Source organism: Castanea sativa, chromosome 11, assembly GCF_040712315.1.
Source record: "Castanea sativa cultivar Marrone di Chiusa Pesio chromosome 11, ASM4071231v1".
Lineage (NCBI taxonomy): Eukaryota > Viridiplantae > Streptophyta > Magnoliopsida > Fagales > Fagaceae > Castanea > Castanea sativa.
The window spans coordinates 22,487,461-22,502,316 of NC_134023.1; the positions used below are offsets into that span (position 1 = coordinate 22,487,461).

The window sequence follows — 14,856 nt, forward strand, 5'->3', positions numbered from 1 at the left end:
AGTTAATCCCAAAAGGTTTAATATGACCCGTCGCAAGAACTAATTAATGTGGTAATGAAATTGTGGAAATGACAGAACAATAATATTTGGAAGTCTCAAAGCATATCACAGTGAATTTGACGCTGCGCATACACCAATCAGAACTATTTTTTATATGCACTTGGTTCAATCAGGTCTCTTTAGAATTACCACTACTTTACTAGTAGAGAGGTGAAGAGAAGCCATAATGGAATGGAGAGTTTAATATCAAACAATATTGAGTTCTGAAGGGGAGAGAGAGAAAAAAAAGAGAAGAATTAGGTATGTTGATGGAACTCCTCTCAACCTTCACCCAATCATAAATCTTCCCAAAACCTTAACAACAAAGCATAAACAGGACTAGCCAAAGGCTCAAATGGAACAATGGTCCAATAATAGTACTAATCCCTTCTGAAATTCTACATATGGATATGCCAAGGGTAGGTCATCCTCGATTGATCTCCACCTACAAGTACAAGCAAAACCATCACGTTAAGCACAAATATATATGTGTAGATATATATTTATTCCAAGTTCCAACTAATGTGTGTTACCTGAAACTCAATACAAGGTGGTGGAGAAAGAATGCAACCTCAACTTTAGCAAGTTCGGATCCGGGACAGTATCTAGCCCCTCCTCCAAAGGCAGTGAATTTCTTGCACATCTGATCTTGGCTCTGAGATTTTATAGAGAGAATTATTTCCACATTTTTTTTTTTTGGATTCTATTACCAAAAAATCACATTGTTTCAAATTGAAACTATATATTTAAACCATCGTAACAAAGCGGATTTCTACGTTAGTAGTCCTACTTTGTGGGTATCACGATGATCGATCTACATTTTACTTATGATTGGAAGGGGCTATCTAATATCTATTCAACCTGAGTTAGAATTTAGCCCCAGTTTGAGGGTAAAATTCCCACTCAATAGCCATATACATGATTGATCTTTTAGTAGCGAGGCTTATACTTAACTTATATGTTTTTGTCACACTGTCGTACCTTTTGTCTTATATTTGGCAAAAAGCAAAAATCTTTTTGTTTTTAAGCTAAGCAAACACTTAGGTCAGCTTCCCTCAAAAAAAAAACACTTAGGTCAGCTTTTTTTTCAAAGCTAAATACAGAGGGATCCAAGGTCTTAGTCAATGCCCAATGAGCCTAAACAGTAACTTGACATATATTGACGTACGTCCCATCGAGTATGTCGATTCATAACTTGACTTCAATCCCATCTAGGAATCCAATGATTTTAGACGGCAAGATTGAATAATCCATAAATGATGAACCCAACCATGGTCAAGCCGGGTGTTCGAACTCGTAACCCATCACACACTAAAACCCTAACCAATAAGTCATGACTGGAGTTAAATGCTAGTGCAATAAAATGATATACAAGTTTTGTCGTAACTGGTTACATATGAGTTATAACTGCTAGGGATCAGTGCCGGCTCAAGGCCTAGGCAACTTAGGCCTAGGCCTAAGGCCCCACAACCAAAAAAAAAATTCCCTACTAAAAAAAGGCCCATTTTTATTTGTAAATCCCCAAAATTTTATAAAAATATAAAGTTTTTAAATAATTAGTCCTTTTTTTTAAATGATGTTAAATATACCACAAATTTTACTATAGGTTTAAGTTTAAATTTAACTAACATGTCACCAATCACATAAAAAATAAATTCAAACACAAATAAATTAAGTTGTTGGATTTCATCAATTACAGTCATTATCACATTATATTGTAAACATTTTACAGTATCTTTAGTATTTTTCTTTTTCATTTCTAACAAGGCTTCCAAAATAGGAGACCAATAGAAATTAAAACCAATTGAAACCCTAAAATGTTTCAAAAAAAATGCTGCAAATGTGATAGATCATCAATGATGACTAATCTCCTCTAATAGTTTGAGATCTTAATTTTTGTAAACTAACATCCTACAAAGCCACACACCAAATAATATTTATCTATCTCTTTCTCTTAAAAAGAATATATAAATTAAAATTTAGGTTACAACTGTACTTAACTATGCATAGTTATATATCCAAGTTAAAGTAAGTTTTTTTTTTTAAAATATTTTTTCTAGTTCTTTTTGTTTAAATTTATAGTTCAACTATAATATTCAATCCTCTGTATGAAATTAACCTTAGTTTAATTATTATTATTTATCAATTTTTGTATTTACATCAAATTAGTCTTAATTTAATTAGTATTATATATATTTATTTAATTAATGTTTATATATAAAAAGGCCCTATATAAAGTTTTCGCCTTAGGCCCCAAATTTTGTTGGGCCGGCCCTGCTAGGGATAAAATAATGAGTTTATGTAAATGTGTAATAAAATAATATACAAGTTTTGTCGTAATTGGTTACATTTGAGATATAACGGCTAGGGATTAAATGATGAGTTTATATAAATTTATATCTTTATTGGTCAGAACTTGTCAAGTAACGAATTATGCCAAAAGTTATAAATTATTTTATGTTATTAGTATTTCTCTTAATAAAAATAAAGGTTTTTTTATTCAAAATCAGCAACAATATATACACACACAAGGGCATGAAGTTAGATTTATAAACCAATAGTCTAAGGAAGCATGAATAATGATACGAGACACAACAAAATAAATCTTAAAATTTAGGTTACAACACAGTAGATATATTACAAATAATTAATTAGTTAATACACAGTACATTTTAGATATATTTTATTTATTTATAGACATATGCTATCTTTATTTAAAAATTTTCAACAAAAATAACAACTATAAAAAAAAATCTTTAAAACAGAGATATTTAAACTCATGATTTTTTTTATATAAAAAAGAAAAAATCCTAACACACCAAGAACACACGCATGAAAAGTGACCGTGGCGTGTCGGTGTCGGTGTCGGACACACAGGTGATTTTGGAGTGTCAGGCTGCATAGTATAGGAAATTCCTACAGGATTTGAGATTGATGCAATTAGTAATTACCTCCCATCTCCAAGGATGGAATTGGAAAGCACTTGCATGGAGAGTTGGGTCTAAATGAACTGCACTAAATACAGGTAGGACCTTCCACCCAGAAGGAATTAGATAATCTGAAAGACAATATAAACAAGAGAAACATTTTCAATACAGATCATAAAAGTATTAAGACAGTACAAAAAAGCTCATGCATGCATGATTATCTGTAAAGTACATATACATACACAGACACACACACAAATATAATATATGAAATATAGTCACCTCTATATTTGACATCTTTGAGAGCCTTTCGATGCACAAATTTTACAATGTTCCCATATCTGAGAGCTTCATTGATGACCTTAAACAAAAATAACTCTATATGTCAAGAAAAAATTGATAAAATGTCTGACACTAAAAGGTCTATCAGAAGAGAAAAAATAAGATAGTAATTTAAAGAAACTATCTCACATTTTGAGTAAACTCCATCTTCTTGTAATCGTCCCAATTCAGTTTCTCATCCTTCTGCTTCATGCTTCTTATTTTTTGATGCTCTACCTATATTTAAGAAGAATGAATTAAAACATAATAATTAAGGTTAACAAGTATAAAATTTCAGATATATTGCAAATAGGAATGTTACCTTTAGCTGCTGTAAAGCAAGAGGTGATTGGCATAGAAAATGAACCACCATGGCCATTAAGAGAGAGGTGGTTTCATAGCCACCCAAAAGGGAATCCAAAACAAAACTCACTTTTTCCTCTTCAGATAAGGTGTTCACAGTCAGAAGTATCTCAAGAAAATCACTCTTTCTAGAATTCCCAGCATTTCTTTTCCTTTCCTCTATAATTGCTTTCACTGTGGAACATATCCTACTTCTAGCCTGTAAAGAGACTTTGGTCAATATAAAAAGTTGGTCACATGCCTTCTTTTTGCAACAAAAGAAAAGAAGTTTTATATGGGTTTTTTTTTTTTCCCCTTTTTCATTGAAACAAATTTATAAAGTATTATGAACTTTTCTTTTCATTTCTTTTCTCTGTTGGGTTTTTTTTTGGGGGGGGTGGGGGGGTCACAGAGTCGTAGTAATTAAAGAGCTAGAGCAATTTAAATAAAGAGTCTGGAGGACCTGAACGGCTCTTGCATACGGAGTTCCAGGAATATAGAGAGGTAGGGATATTAGCCCTCTCATGAAAGTGAGAAAGTCTTCAAGAATTCTTGTAGTCTGTGGCTCATCTGGGGTTAAACCTAACACCTGCTTTACTATTACATTGAATGTGAACTGCATGTGGAATCCAACCAAAAAAAAGTCAAAAACAGAAAATAATAAATTTCTGACGTTTGATTTTTCAATTCTCTGACAAGGATAAATGTTTCTTCTCTGCTTTGTCTTATAAATTTCTTCTTCCAAACAATTAAATATACTAATATACCTTTCTGGCTTCTTCACAAAAGATGACTTGTGATTTTTCCTTCCATGAATGGAGAATCCGAATGGCTGTAGTCTCAATGTCATGGAGGAACTCAGGCTTGGCTTTGGTGATAGTGACCAGAGAGAGTGCCACATTTCTGAGCCTCTTGTGAGTGTCACCCACAGCAACCAACATGGAGTTCTTGCCAAGAATGCCATGGATGGGCTTTGGATAACTGCACTCAAACAACTTCCCTTCATTCTGAAGTATGAAGTAATTCAGCTCTTGATCACATGAAACCACAGTAGGAGACAAGAACAAATGGGATTTGAACACTTTCCCATACCTGAAAAATGTATACATTAATCCCAAAAACATGCACTACTAAATCAGATACTTATGATGAATTTTCTATTTCTTTCTTTATTGTGTACCTTTCATGGGAAACCTACCAATGTAAACAAATTCTAGTATCTAGCTAGAGTGCTCACCTAAAACAATGGTCTTGAAGAAAGGCCCCGAGAGAATTAGAAGGATGAGGCTTCAAGAAACGAAGGGTTTCACCCAGTATAGGCCAACCGAAAGTCCCTCTAGGGACAGGACCAAGCCTCAACAACAATGGTAAGAAATGGTTCAAAATGAGACCAAACAAAAATCCGAACATGCCAACTACAAGAGAAAGCCAAAAGCCTCCGGCCATGGAAGAAAGGAGCTCGGGCATTGGAAACTTTAACGAGAACCAAATTTAAGACTTGGCCAACCTCTGTATGTATAGAGAGAGAATATGTGTGTGTCACTGTGTTTTGGGAGGGGGGGTAAGATATATGTTGGTATTATTATATGTTTATTAACAGGGAGGAAAGCAAACAGACTTTATCACAGATTATTACAGTCGGTGAAATCAACTTTATCAGAGGGCATAGGAAATGAAATCCCCCTAGAATCTAGACCTACAGAGCTATTAATAGGTGCGGAGAAATGAGAGAGTTTTGAGTTTCATTACTAAAATTATATACCACTACCCCTGCTTTTGTGTCGAGTCACGAGTGGTGCAGAAAAAGTGATGGGTTTATAATTTCATCACTCATGATTTATCTTATAATCAAATTGTAATAAAAGTTATAATAAAAATTGTGGTCTTAACATTACTTTTTTTGCAGTACATAATTTTTATTAAAAAAAATGTTTGTGCAATAGTGTTTAACAAATACTACCTTCTATTTTTATTTTTTTTTATTCAAAGTTTAGACTTGTATTCAACCAACCAAAGAAATTGAAATACAATAGAGATGACAAACAGTGAAGCACAGGAGCTACTAAATACTATCTGCTTGAATCACTTCTTGCACAATTGGAGAGGAGGCCCCCACCCACACCTGAAATACTTCCTCATTTCTTGCTAGGCGAGCTAGCTCATGGCAGCTCTGTTGTATTGCCTTTTCACATGCTTGATTTTCCAACTTGTGAAGCAATTCAGCAAAGAGAGAATGCCTTGGTATAGATTGTTGAGGCTGCCATCAGTGAACCTCTCATTTATGCTGTTAACTGTAGATTCTGCATCCGATTCAATAATAACTTGAAGAATCTTCATATCTCGGGCAAGTAGAATACCAGTTTCTACAGCAGTAGCTTCCACCTTAGCTACTAAAAATTGACCTTGGAGGTATTTACAACTAGCTGCTATGACTGCACCACATGAATCTCTAATGATAGCTCCCATGCTTGAATTTCTCCCATCCTTAGAGGTTGCCCCATCAACATTGACCTTGAAAATTCCAGGAGGCAGAGGCATCCAACCACCTTTCTGTGCTACCGTACTTGTGTTCACTACCACCCAAGCACCTCTATATTCATGAAGAAATCTTTTGGCAAAACCCTAGATTTGGCTCAGTAATTGGCATATTGATTCAAAAGCAATTAGATTCCTATTGTACCAGATTGACCAAGCTACTCCAAAGAATAATTCAAGGTCTCGAGTTGTTCCTTTTTCAAGGATTTTCAAAGCAACATCAGAAATGCCTTATAGCCCATGCTAGTTCTCAACAATTTGGACCTCCCAAAGATCCCAAACCCTTTTAGCTACCTCACAACTGATGATAGAGCGAAAAATTGTCTCTGAATCTTTTCCACAACAAGGACATAACTCATTTTCCCTAATACCCCTTTTTTGCAGGTTCACCATTGTTGGAAAGGCATCCACACATAATCTCCATGCAAAGATTCTAATCTTTGATGGAATATTTAGGTGCCAAACCTTCTTCCATAATAGGTTTTTAGGGTCCCCATAGGAGCTTTCTCCCTCCTCAGATGAGTCTACCATATTAAGGGCTACACAATAGGCACTTTTAACCGTAAAAACACCCTTATTATTGCCAACCGAAATAATTTTGTCATCTAGGAGATTGTAACTAATTAGGATGTTGAGAATCGTTCTTGCTTCAAATGGCAAAAAAGGGACTTAACAGGATCCGCTCTTCATCTTCTAGTATCACAATCAATTAGTGCTAAAATCGTGGAGTAGTTGTCAAAATTTTGAGAGGGGGAGACAACTTTGTACGTTGTAGGGGTTGGCAGCCACTTGTCATCCCAAATATGGATCATCCTTCCATTGTCAACTCTCCAACGAGTACCTCTTCTGACCACCTCAAGCCCTTGCATTATGCTTCTCCAAGCATAGGAAGGCCTAGACCCTAAACTAGCATTGAGGACATCTCCATGGGGATAATATTTAGCCTTGTATACTCATGCTACTAAAGAGTTTGGGTTCATGAGAAGTCTCCAACCTTGCTTTGCTAGCACGGTAAGGTTGAAAGCATGAAAATTTTTGAAGCACATACCTCCTTTAAACATGGATTTACATAATCTCCTCCAACTCACCCAAGCAATCCTAGATTCCTGACTAGGCTGTCCCCACCAAAATCTTCTCATCATACCTTCTATTTCGTCACACAAACCTTTTGGCAATTGAAAACAACTCATGGTGTAAGTATGGATAGCTTGGGCCACCACTTTTATGAGAATCTCTCTACCTCCAATGGAAAGAATTTTTTCCTTCCATCCAGACAACTTCCTTCCCACTCTTTCTTTAATCTCAACAAATACATCATTTCTAGATCTGTCAATGATTGAAGGGAGACTAAGGTACTTACTGTGTCGAGAGTCTTGCATAGGCCCTAAAATGTTCAGGGTCTCATTTTTCTTTTCCTCCTCTGTATTGGCACTAAAGAAGACTGAGGATTTATTTGTATTGATTTCCTGACCTGAAGCAACTTCATACAAGTGGAGAATTTCAACTAGTTACTGGCATTCCTGGCTATTAGCTTTACAAAAAGCAAACTATCGTTTGCAAAGAAGAGGTGCATGATCGTGGGGCAACCTCTGCAAATCAATAAACCACTCATTTTTTGATTTCTTATAGCCCTATTTATAAGTGAAGAGAAGTCATCTGCACATAGTAAGAACAAGATGATAGGGGATCTCCTTGATGAAGTCCCCTCTAGGGTATAATATTGCCATGAGCTACACCATTAATAAGCATAGAATAGGAGACAATAGTTATGCATCACATTATCAGAAAAATCCACTTTTCATGAAAGCCCAATTTTTTCCTAACTTGTTCAATGAAGTCCCATTCCACACGATCATAAGCTTTACTCATGTCCAATTTAATTGTCATGTAACAATCTTTATCATCTCTTTTGTGGTCTAGATAGTGCATAAGCTCAAAAGCTATAAGGACATTATCTGTTATTAACCTCTCAAATAGAAAGGCGCTTTGATTTTCTGTTATTATCTGAGAGAGAATCAATTTAAGTCGATTAGCTTAGACCTTAGAGATGAGTTTATAGATCACATTCCTAAGACTAATTGGTCTAAACTCTATCATTTTTTTATGGATTGTTAGTTTTTGGGACAAGAGTAATATATGTTTTGTTTATGTCAGCCAAAGACATATTGGAATTTAAAACATTTAAGACCATGCAAGCCACATCATTTCCAACAATATCCCAATATTTTTAATAAAAGATAGCTGACATACCATCTAGACTAGGGGATTTGGTTGGGTGCATCTCTTTTAGGGCTGCTTCGACTTCTTCTTTTGTGAATTGTTTGATCAGACTTTGATTCATTTCAACCGAAACCTTAGGATCAATAGCATCAACTACCTACTATATTCTATTAGGCTGGGATTTTGTATAAAGCTTCTCAAAATATGAAATTGCAACTTCAGCCACACCTAAAGTAAACTCTTTCCAAGCCCCCCTCTCATCCATGAGCCTGGTAATGGTGTTTTTCTTTTTTTCTCCCAGAGGCCTTTGTATGGATGTATTTTGTATTGCAATCCCCAAGACCCATCCATTGTACTTTAGATCTTTGTTGCCACATGATCTCCTCACAGTCCTACAAGTCATTAATCTCTTTCTTGATCTTGTTGATTTCACTACCATTGCTTCCATTTTGATCCTTCATGACCAGGTCACAGGATTTTTCCTTTTATTCAAAATCTGCCTTGGAACGTGGCCAAAAACTGATCTGTTCCACCTTGATTAATCATCTGCACATTGCTTGAGACCTGCTGCTATGCCATTTGGGGTATCAGAGTTTACACTTTCATTCCAAGCTACCCTAATAATAGTTTCCAACAAGAAAAAAAAATCAGGATCCCACCATTGCACGAGCTCACGCAACACTCAAACTGTCCAAGGGTTCCCAAGCCCTCAGCAGTTCCATCCTAAAATCCTCATTCTTCTCGACAATGCTACCTAGAAGCCACCATCATTTCATCAAGAAAAACTGAGTTTTTGTTGTCATCCTCCCCACAAACCCGTTTCTGGTCTCTACCTTCAGACTTTGTAAGAGCTTCAGTACTTTCAAGCCTTTTCTTTCCAACTTCTAGGCCTTTTTTTTAATCTTCTCTACCTCTTAGGCCTTACCTTTCTTCCTTGCAATTTTCTTCTACTTTCCTTTGCTCATTGTATTATTTTCTACTTCTGGACTTAGGCCTTCACTCTCTGCTTGGCCATTCTTATTAGCTTCTTTCTTGGGCTTAAGTGGGCTAGACACCTCAGGATCTTCATCACTAGGCCCATGCGTTTTAAAATTGGCTGCTGAAATGGCATCATCATTCTCTTTGAACAACCCTTTAACTAGAATAGTTCTACTTTCGTTCTCCCTATTGCATGTCTCCAGATCCATCATCGGCCCATGTGTTGTCCCATCTACCATGTCCCATCAGTACAGATTGTCACTTTCAGGGAAATTTGAATTTCTCATTTGTATCTCAGAATTCAAGGCATTCACCACTGCTAATTTTCAGTTACTATTCTGGTAACCATCCTTATCTTCCCCTATTTGAACTAATGATCTGAGATTTTCTGTTATGCCTTTTGATTTGGACCTTGTTACATCACTTTCCATAGGGTCCGAATTTCTTCCACCTGTTGTGTTTCCTTTCTCGCTTCCACTCCTGACCACACCACCTTCGTTGAGCCATTCTCCATATTGCTTCTCTTTCAACCCCTCTGATTGACTCATATGGCAATGCTTATCATCATGCCCAAGTATTCCACAAATATAACAGAAAGTGGGAGTCTTTCATAATTGAAATTAATCCAAACTCTTTCCCCTTCTACATTTGTGATATTCGCTCCTCTACAAAGAGGCTTGTCAATGGGTATTTCTACTCGTATTCTCAAAGACTTTGCTTGTTTTGCTTGTAGTGATCTTTTGTCTACTTCGATGACTTTACCAAGTCTACTTCCTATATCTTTTCCAGCTTCCTCAGACATGTATTCAAATGGCAAACCCCAGACTTGGATCCAAAAAGGAGCGTGGGTAAAGCAAATATTTGCCGCTGTTAATCCTTTCCTCCATCGACATAGCAGGAGCAGGTTATTATCAAAATTCCAAGGACCACTCTTTTCAACCCACTCCAACTGACATAGAGAACCAAATTTAAGCTGCAATATGTTGTTCCCCACCTCAACAAACCTTAAATCCAACCCCATTTTCCACGCTGCCTTCAGTGTATTTGTGAAAGCTCTTTGATTCTATTGACGGTCAATGAGAAGGCGCCCAAAGAGGCTTAAAGAACATTCTTCAATTAGCTCCGACCTAGCAACATTTGTTATGACAATATCATCTTCCTCCTCCTTTTGAGTTGTAGCTTTTGAAGACAATCCACTACTTCTTGCTCCATAGATTTACACTATGCAGGCTACTACCCAAACCAGCTTGGATGAGTAGGCCAATGAAAGGCCCTTAGGGAAGGGTAAAGGGAGAGAAAGCTCATATGTTAAGAGAGCGAATGGCTCCTACAGGGGAGAGAGAAAATTTTCAAAAAAAAAAAAGGTTTTATTGCTTATTAATACTTACGTCTATTAATCATCTGCCTACCGAATCTACAAATTTCTAATTGCTTTTTTATGATACTTGAGTTGGTTGATTATCAATGCATCATTTTTACCTAGAATCACCACTATCATACATGTCTTAAAAAAAAGTTATGAAATTGGTTGATTACGTATTAGATTTATTAATGGTAAATTTAACTATGTGGTTGCATTAACGAATGCACTACATAGTTGAATTGAATCGAAAATCTAAGTGATGAGGAATGGAAATATAATAAGGTTAAATCTCTCGACTAGATACAAACCCCAGAATTTATAAGGAACTCCGTAAGGAAAAGCTTTAGAATCTACCAGAAATAAAAGAAAACCTAAATTTTATTGAAGACAAATTTTTATTTCATTTCACATATTGCAATGCTATTTAAAAAACCTAAAATTAAATAAAGGAAATAAAATCTCAAATCATAAAATATGAAAATTACATGAAAATATAAAAGATTTAAAAAAAATGATAATATCATACATTAGAACCGTCAACTTAAATGAAACTCTACCATGAGTTTTTGTTTGGAAATTGAAATCTTTTGCACCAAATAAGAAGATACGTTGAATACTTGAAAAGGTTCAAAACATGTTTAAATTAATTTTTCACAATTCATAAAACCCAAATTTTCTTCCTTTCACTCTTTAATTGATTTTCAAGATTAACCAATAAAGGACTAAAGAAAACATTTAAATTTTCCACTCCAAGAAAATCAATAGATTGTATTGCAATAGTTTTCAACAAATCATCTGTATCTTGGAAATTTTAAATTTTGCACTCATCGTCATATTTTATTCCAATTAAATCTTTCATAATTTTCCCCACGATTTACATCTCACTATTTTTGTCATTCTCCTCAATCAACTCAATTTTCTTTTCTTTAAACTCTTTTATTTATCTCTTGAAAAGTATTATCTTCAAGTTCCAATTTGTTAATTTATCGTAATACTTGATTTATTTTAATCACTTCAAAATTTTCTTCAAAACTTGGCTCTATATTATTTATCTCCAATATATACTAAATCTTCTCTTATTGGTTGAATGTAGGGTTCATTAATATAATTCTTGGACTAAGAATTTTCACCCAATAATCTTGCTTTGTAAATAAAAAATTACATTGTAATCCAAGGGAAAGGATTCAATTGCAAGAATTTTTTTTTTTATCCTTAGCCAATAAGGATGTTGTCTCTCCTTTTCAGATTCTATGTAATTTTGTTCATCCACACCGATCTAAGGCATATCAACTAAGCTTATACAAAGTGATTTAACATTTCTTTCCTAAAAAAATATTCATATAATTAAAGATATCCTCTAAAGCAAGTAATCAATAAAGAAAATCTTGCTTATCAATAAGTTGTCCACAAACTATTTTCCACTACAATTGTCCATAATGTTAACCAATGTCAAACTTATCTTGATTAGCATGCTTCGAATTTCGAATTTCAAGGAGTCCACGAGTCTTTTGCTGCTTGGAATATCTGCACCGGTACCCCACGATCACTTTTAAAAGGGTGGTTTCTTTCATCATTGTCTTTTGCCATATCAGAATGCAAATTGATGCGTAATGAAAATGTTGTAAGGCTAGATCTCGTTCTAGCTAAACACAAACCCTTAAGTCCTTAAATAATTCCATTAATCCACAAGAAAAAAAAATTTTGGAATCTACCATAAATAAAAAAAGGTTCAATTTTATTGAAAAAATATATATTCATTTTCGTTTTACAATTTTCAAGCCTGTTTAATGTTCTAGAAAACCTATTCGCCAAGTAAATATTCCTAAAATGATCCTAATTGATATGGTACCACAATAGGATTCTAATTTGACAAAAACCTAAAATAAATGGAATAAAATCATTAATCCTTAAATTAAAAAATTAAATAAAAATATCAAAATTTAGTAAATGATAAATAAACCTTTATATTTTGTCCTACGTCACTAAGGTACCAACACCTAAGAATTATATAGGTAGGTATTGTCCTTAATTCATTGAAATGTGTTAACAGAGTAATTATCTATAGGTGCTACACTAATTTACTTTTGTAAAAGGAATTTATGGTTATTTGAAAAAAATTATAACCAAAATTGGAAAATGTGGATAAAATAAAAATAAATAAATAAGAATTAAGCTTTAATAGCCTAAAGTTGTGTCGCTCTCATTTGAAAAGCAAATGGAATACAGTTCTTTTAACCTTTCACCCAGACAAAATTTTCAATTTTTATCAAGATATTAATTCATTATCATGTTAGTATGATGGAGTTTTATCTATTAATTGTCTGTAGGTAGTGCACTAACTATTGATATAAAAAGAACATATATGGTTACTTTTTAAGAATTTTTTATCAAAAATAATTCACTTGGAATGCTTATTATCCAAATAAAATTGATTTGTAATATGACATTGTTGCTCATGTTTAGTACTTTTGAAAACTATTGAAACAAAAACCAGCAAAAGATAAGTGCATGTTTAATAACACATGTAGTCAAGAATAAAAAATAGTTTTCTGCTTGATTTAGTTGAAATAATCAAATATTCCTAACTCACTCAAACAATTTGTTCATATCCTTAATTATGTTTATTGTAATAATTTACATTTCCTAACCCTTTTTTTAGTAACAAAAAATATTAGTATAAATTATACCATTCTCCCTTGAAATTTATTGAATTGAAATCACCCCAAATGTTTATGTAGGTGACACTTTTCCCTTGTGATTATTTAACAAAGTGTCATACTAATGAGTGTCTTTAGGATAATAGTTAACAATTTATTTTAAAAAGTTTTGACGCTACTTTTATGGAAAATGAAAAAAAAAACTGTCAAAATATTAATTACCTTTTTTTTCCTTTTCTCATAAAAATTTTCTTTAAATGGATTGTTAACAATTGCCCTAATAAGGGTATCCATTAGCATTTCCCTTTAAAAAATAAGTTCATGCCTTCTCACACGTCACTTCACTAATGAAATATTTTATTTTTTTAATAAAAAAATATGATTCTTTAGTAATTTTAGAACCGCAAAGGAGAGTTTCATTTATACAAACTCAAGGGAAAAGAGTGTCATTTTGTTTAGGATTGGGATATCTATTTAATGTAATATTTTAATGTTAAGAAAATTATCTATGGATAAAGAAACCTTAAAGAATGTCATTTATACAAGTGTTTGAAGGTATCTTGATCAAACACAAGGGAGGTCGGTCAAATTTACTCAAGTGTTTGAAGGGATTACACACAAGCGAATGCACCAATCATTTATACAAAGAGAACTTTTTGGCTATTTTTCTAAAATCTATATCATAAATAGTTGATTTTGAATATGACATTCCTGATCAAGTTTATTTGCTTTGAAAAATATTGAAACAAAATTTCAGAAAAAGACAAAATCAAATTTAATAACAAACACTATTAAGAATTATAAAATATAATTGTGTACTTAAAATAGTTAAAAATAATTAAATATTTGCAAATTCACTCGAGAAATATGTTCATGATTTTAATTATATTAATTTTAATATTGTACATTTCCTCTCTATTTAATGATATGTAATATAATTAATAATAATAGCCCAAATTTATCACACAACGTTATACATGAGTGATAAAGATATTTTTTTCAAAAAAATTATTTCAAAAAAAATCTACTGTAAATTAACTTGTGCATTGCACAGAATATTAACTAGTAAGGAGAAATGTTGGTTCAACAAAATTTTTCTCAAGTTTTTCCCCAATTTTGCATAATACGATATAATTAGAGTAATATCACGTTTAGATAAGTCCACCACTTACACCAACATTTTGAATTATATATATTAAGCAATAGTGAGTACACAAAAACCAATTGGTATCTTGGTCTAACGATAAAGAGCATCATCAGAAACAAACGCTATAAGTTAAAACTCTCCCAAAAAAAAAATTATTTACAATATTAAGCAACATTACTTTTATATAGGTTAACTATTAACATCGCTTTTATTATACACCGACCATTAACATGACATCTCATAAGTAGTTAGTGAAAAAAATTGTATTCATGATAATCGTCAATTAAGGGAGGGAATCCAATATCATGGCCCTCAACTGTTCGCAAA

The 14,856-nt window shown here is 33.4% G+C and overlaps 2 protein-coding genes across 2 annotated transcripts; both read right to left on the minus strand.

Annotated features, from left to right (window-relative positions):
• Nucleotides 1–162: 162 nt before the first annotated feature.
• On the minus strand, nucleotides 163–5,173 carry LOC142617766 (cytochrome P450 724B1-like). The gene is made up of 9 exons (XM_075790722.1): nucleotides 4,867–5,173; nucleotides 4,397–4,721; nucleotides 4,093–4,245; nucleotides 3,610–3,849; nucleotides 3,438–3,524; nucleotides 3,249–3,327; nucleotides 2,991–3,097; nucleotides 573–694; nucleotides 163–484 (listed from the first exon to the last, which is right to left on the minus strand). Exons 1-9 carry the CDS (start codon nucleotides 5,094–5,096, stop codon nucleotides 391–393), a joined length of 1,437 nt encoding a protein of 478 aa, XP_075646837.1. The 5' UTR covers nucleotides 5,097–5,173; the 3' UTR covers nucleotides 163–390.
• Nucleotides 5,174–9,906: 4,733 nt separating this feature from the next.
• Nucleotides 9,907–10,383, minus strand: LOC142616236 (uncharacterized protein At4g02000-like). The gene has a single exon (XM_075789119.1). The coding sequence runs from the start codon at nucleotides 10,381–10,383 to the stop codon at nucleotides 9,907–9,909; it is 477 nt and encodes a 158-aa protein (XP_075645234.1).
• Between the last annotated feature and the right edge of the window lie 4,473 nt (nucleotides 10,384–14,856).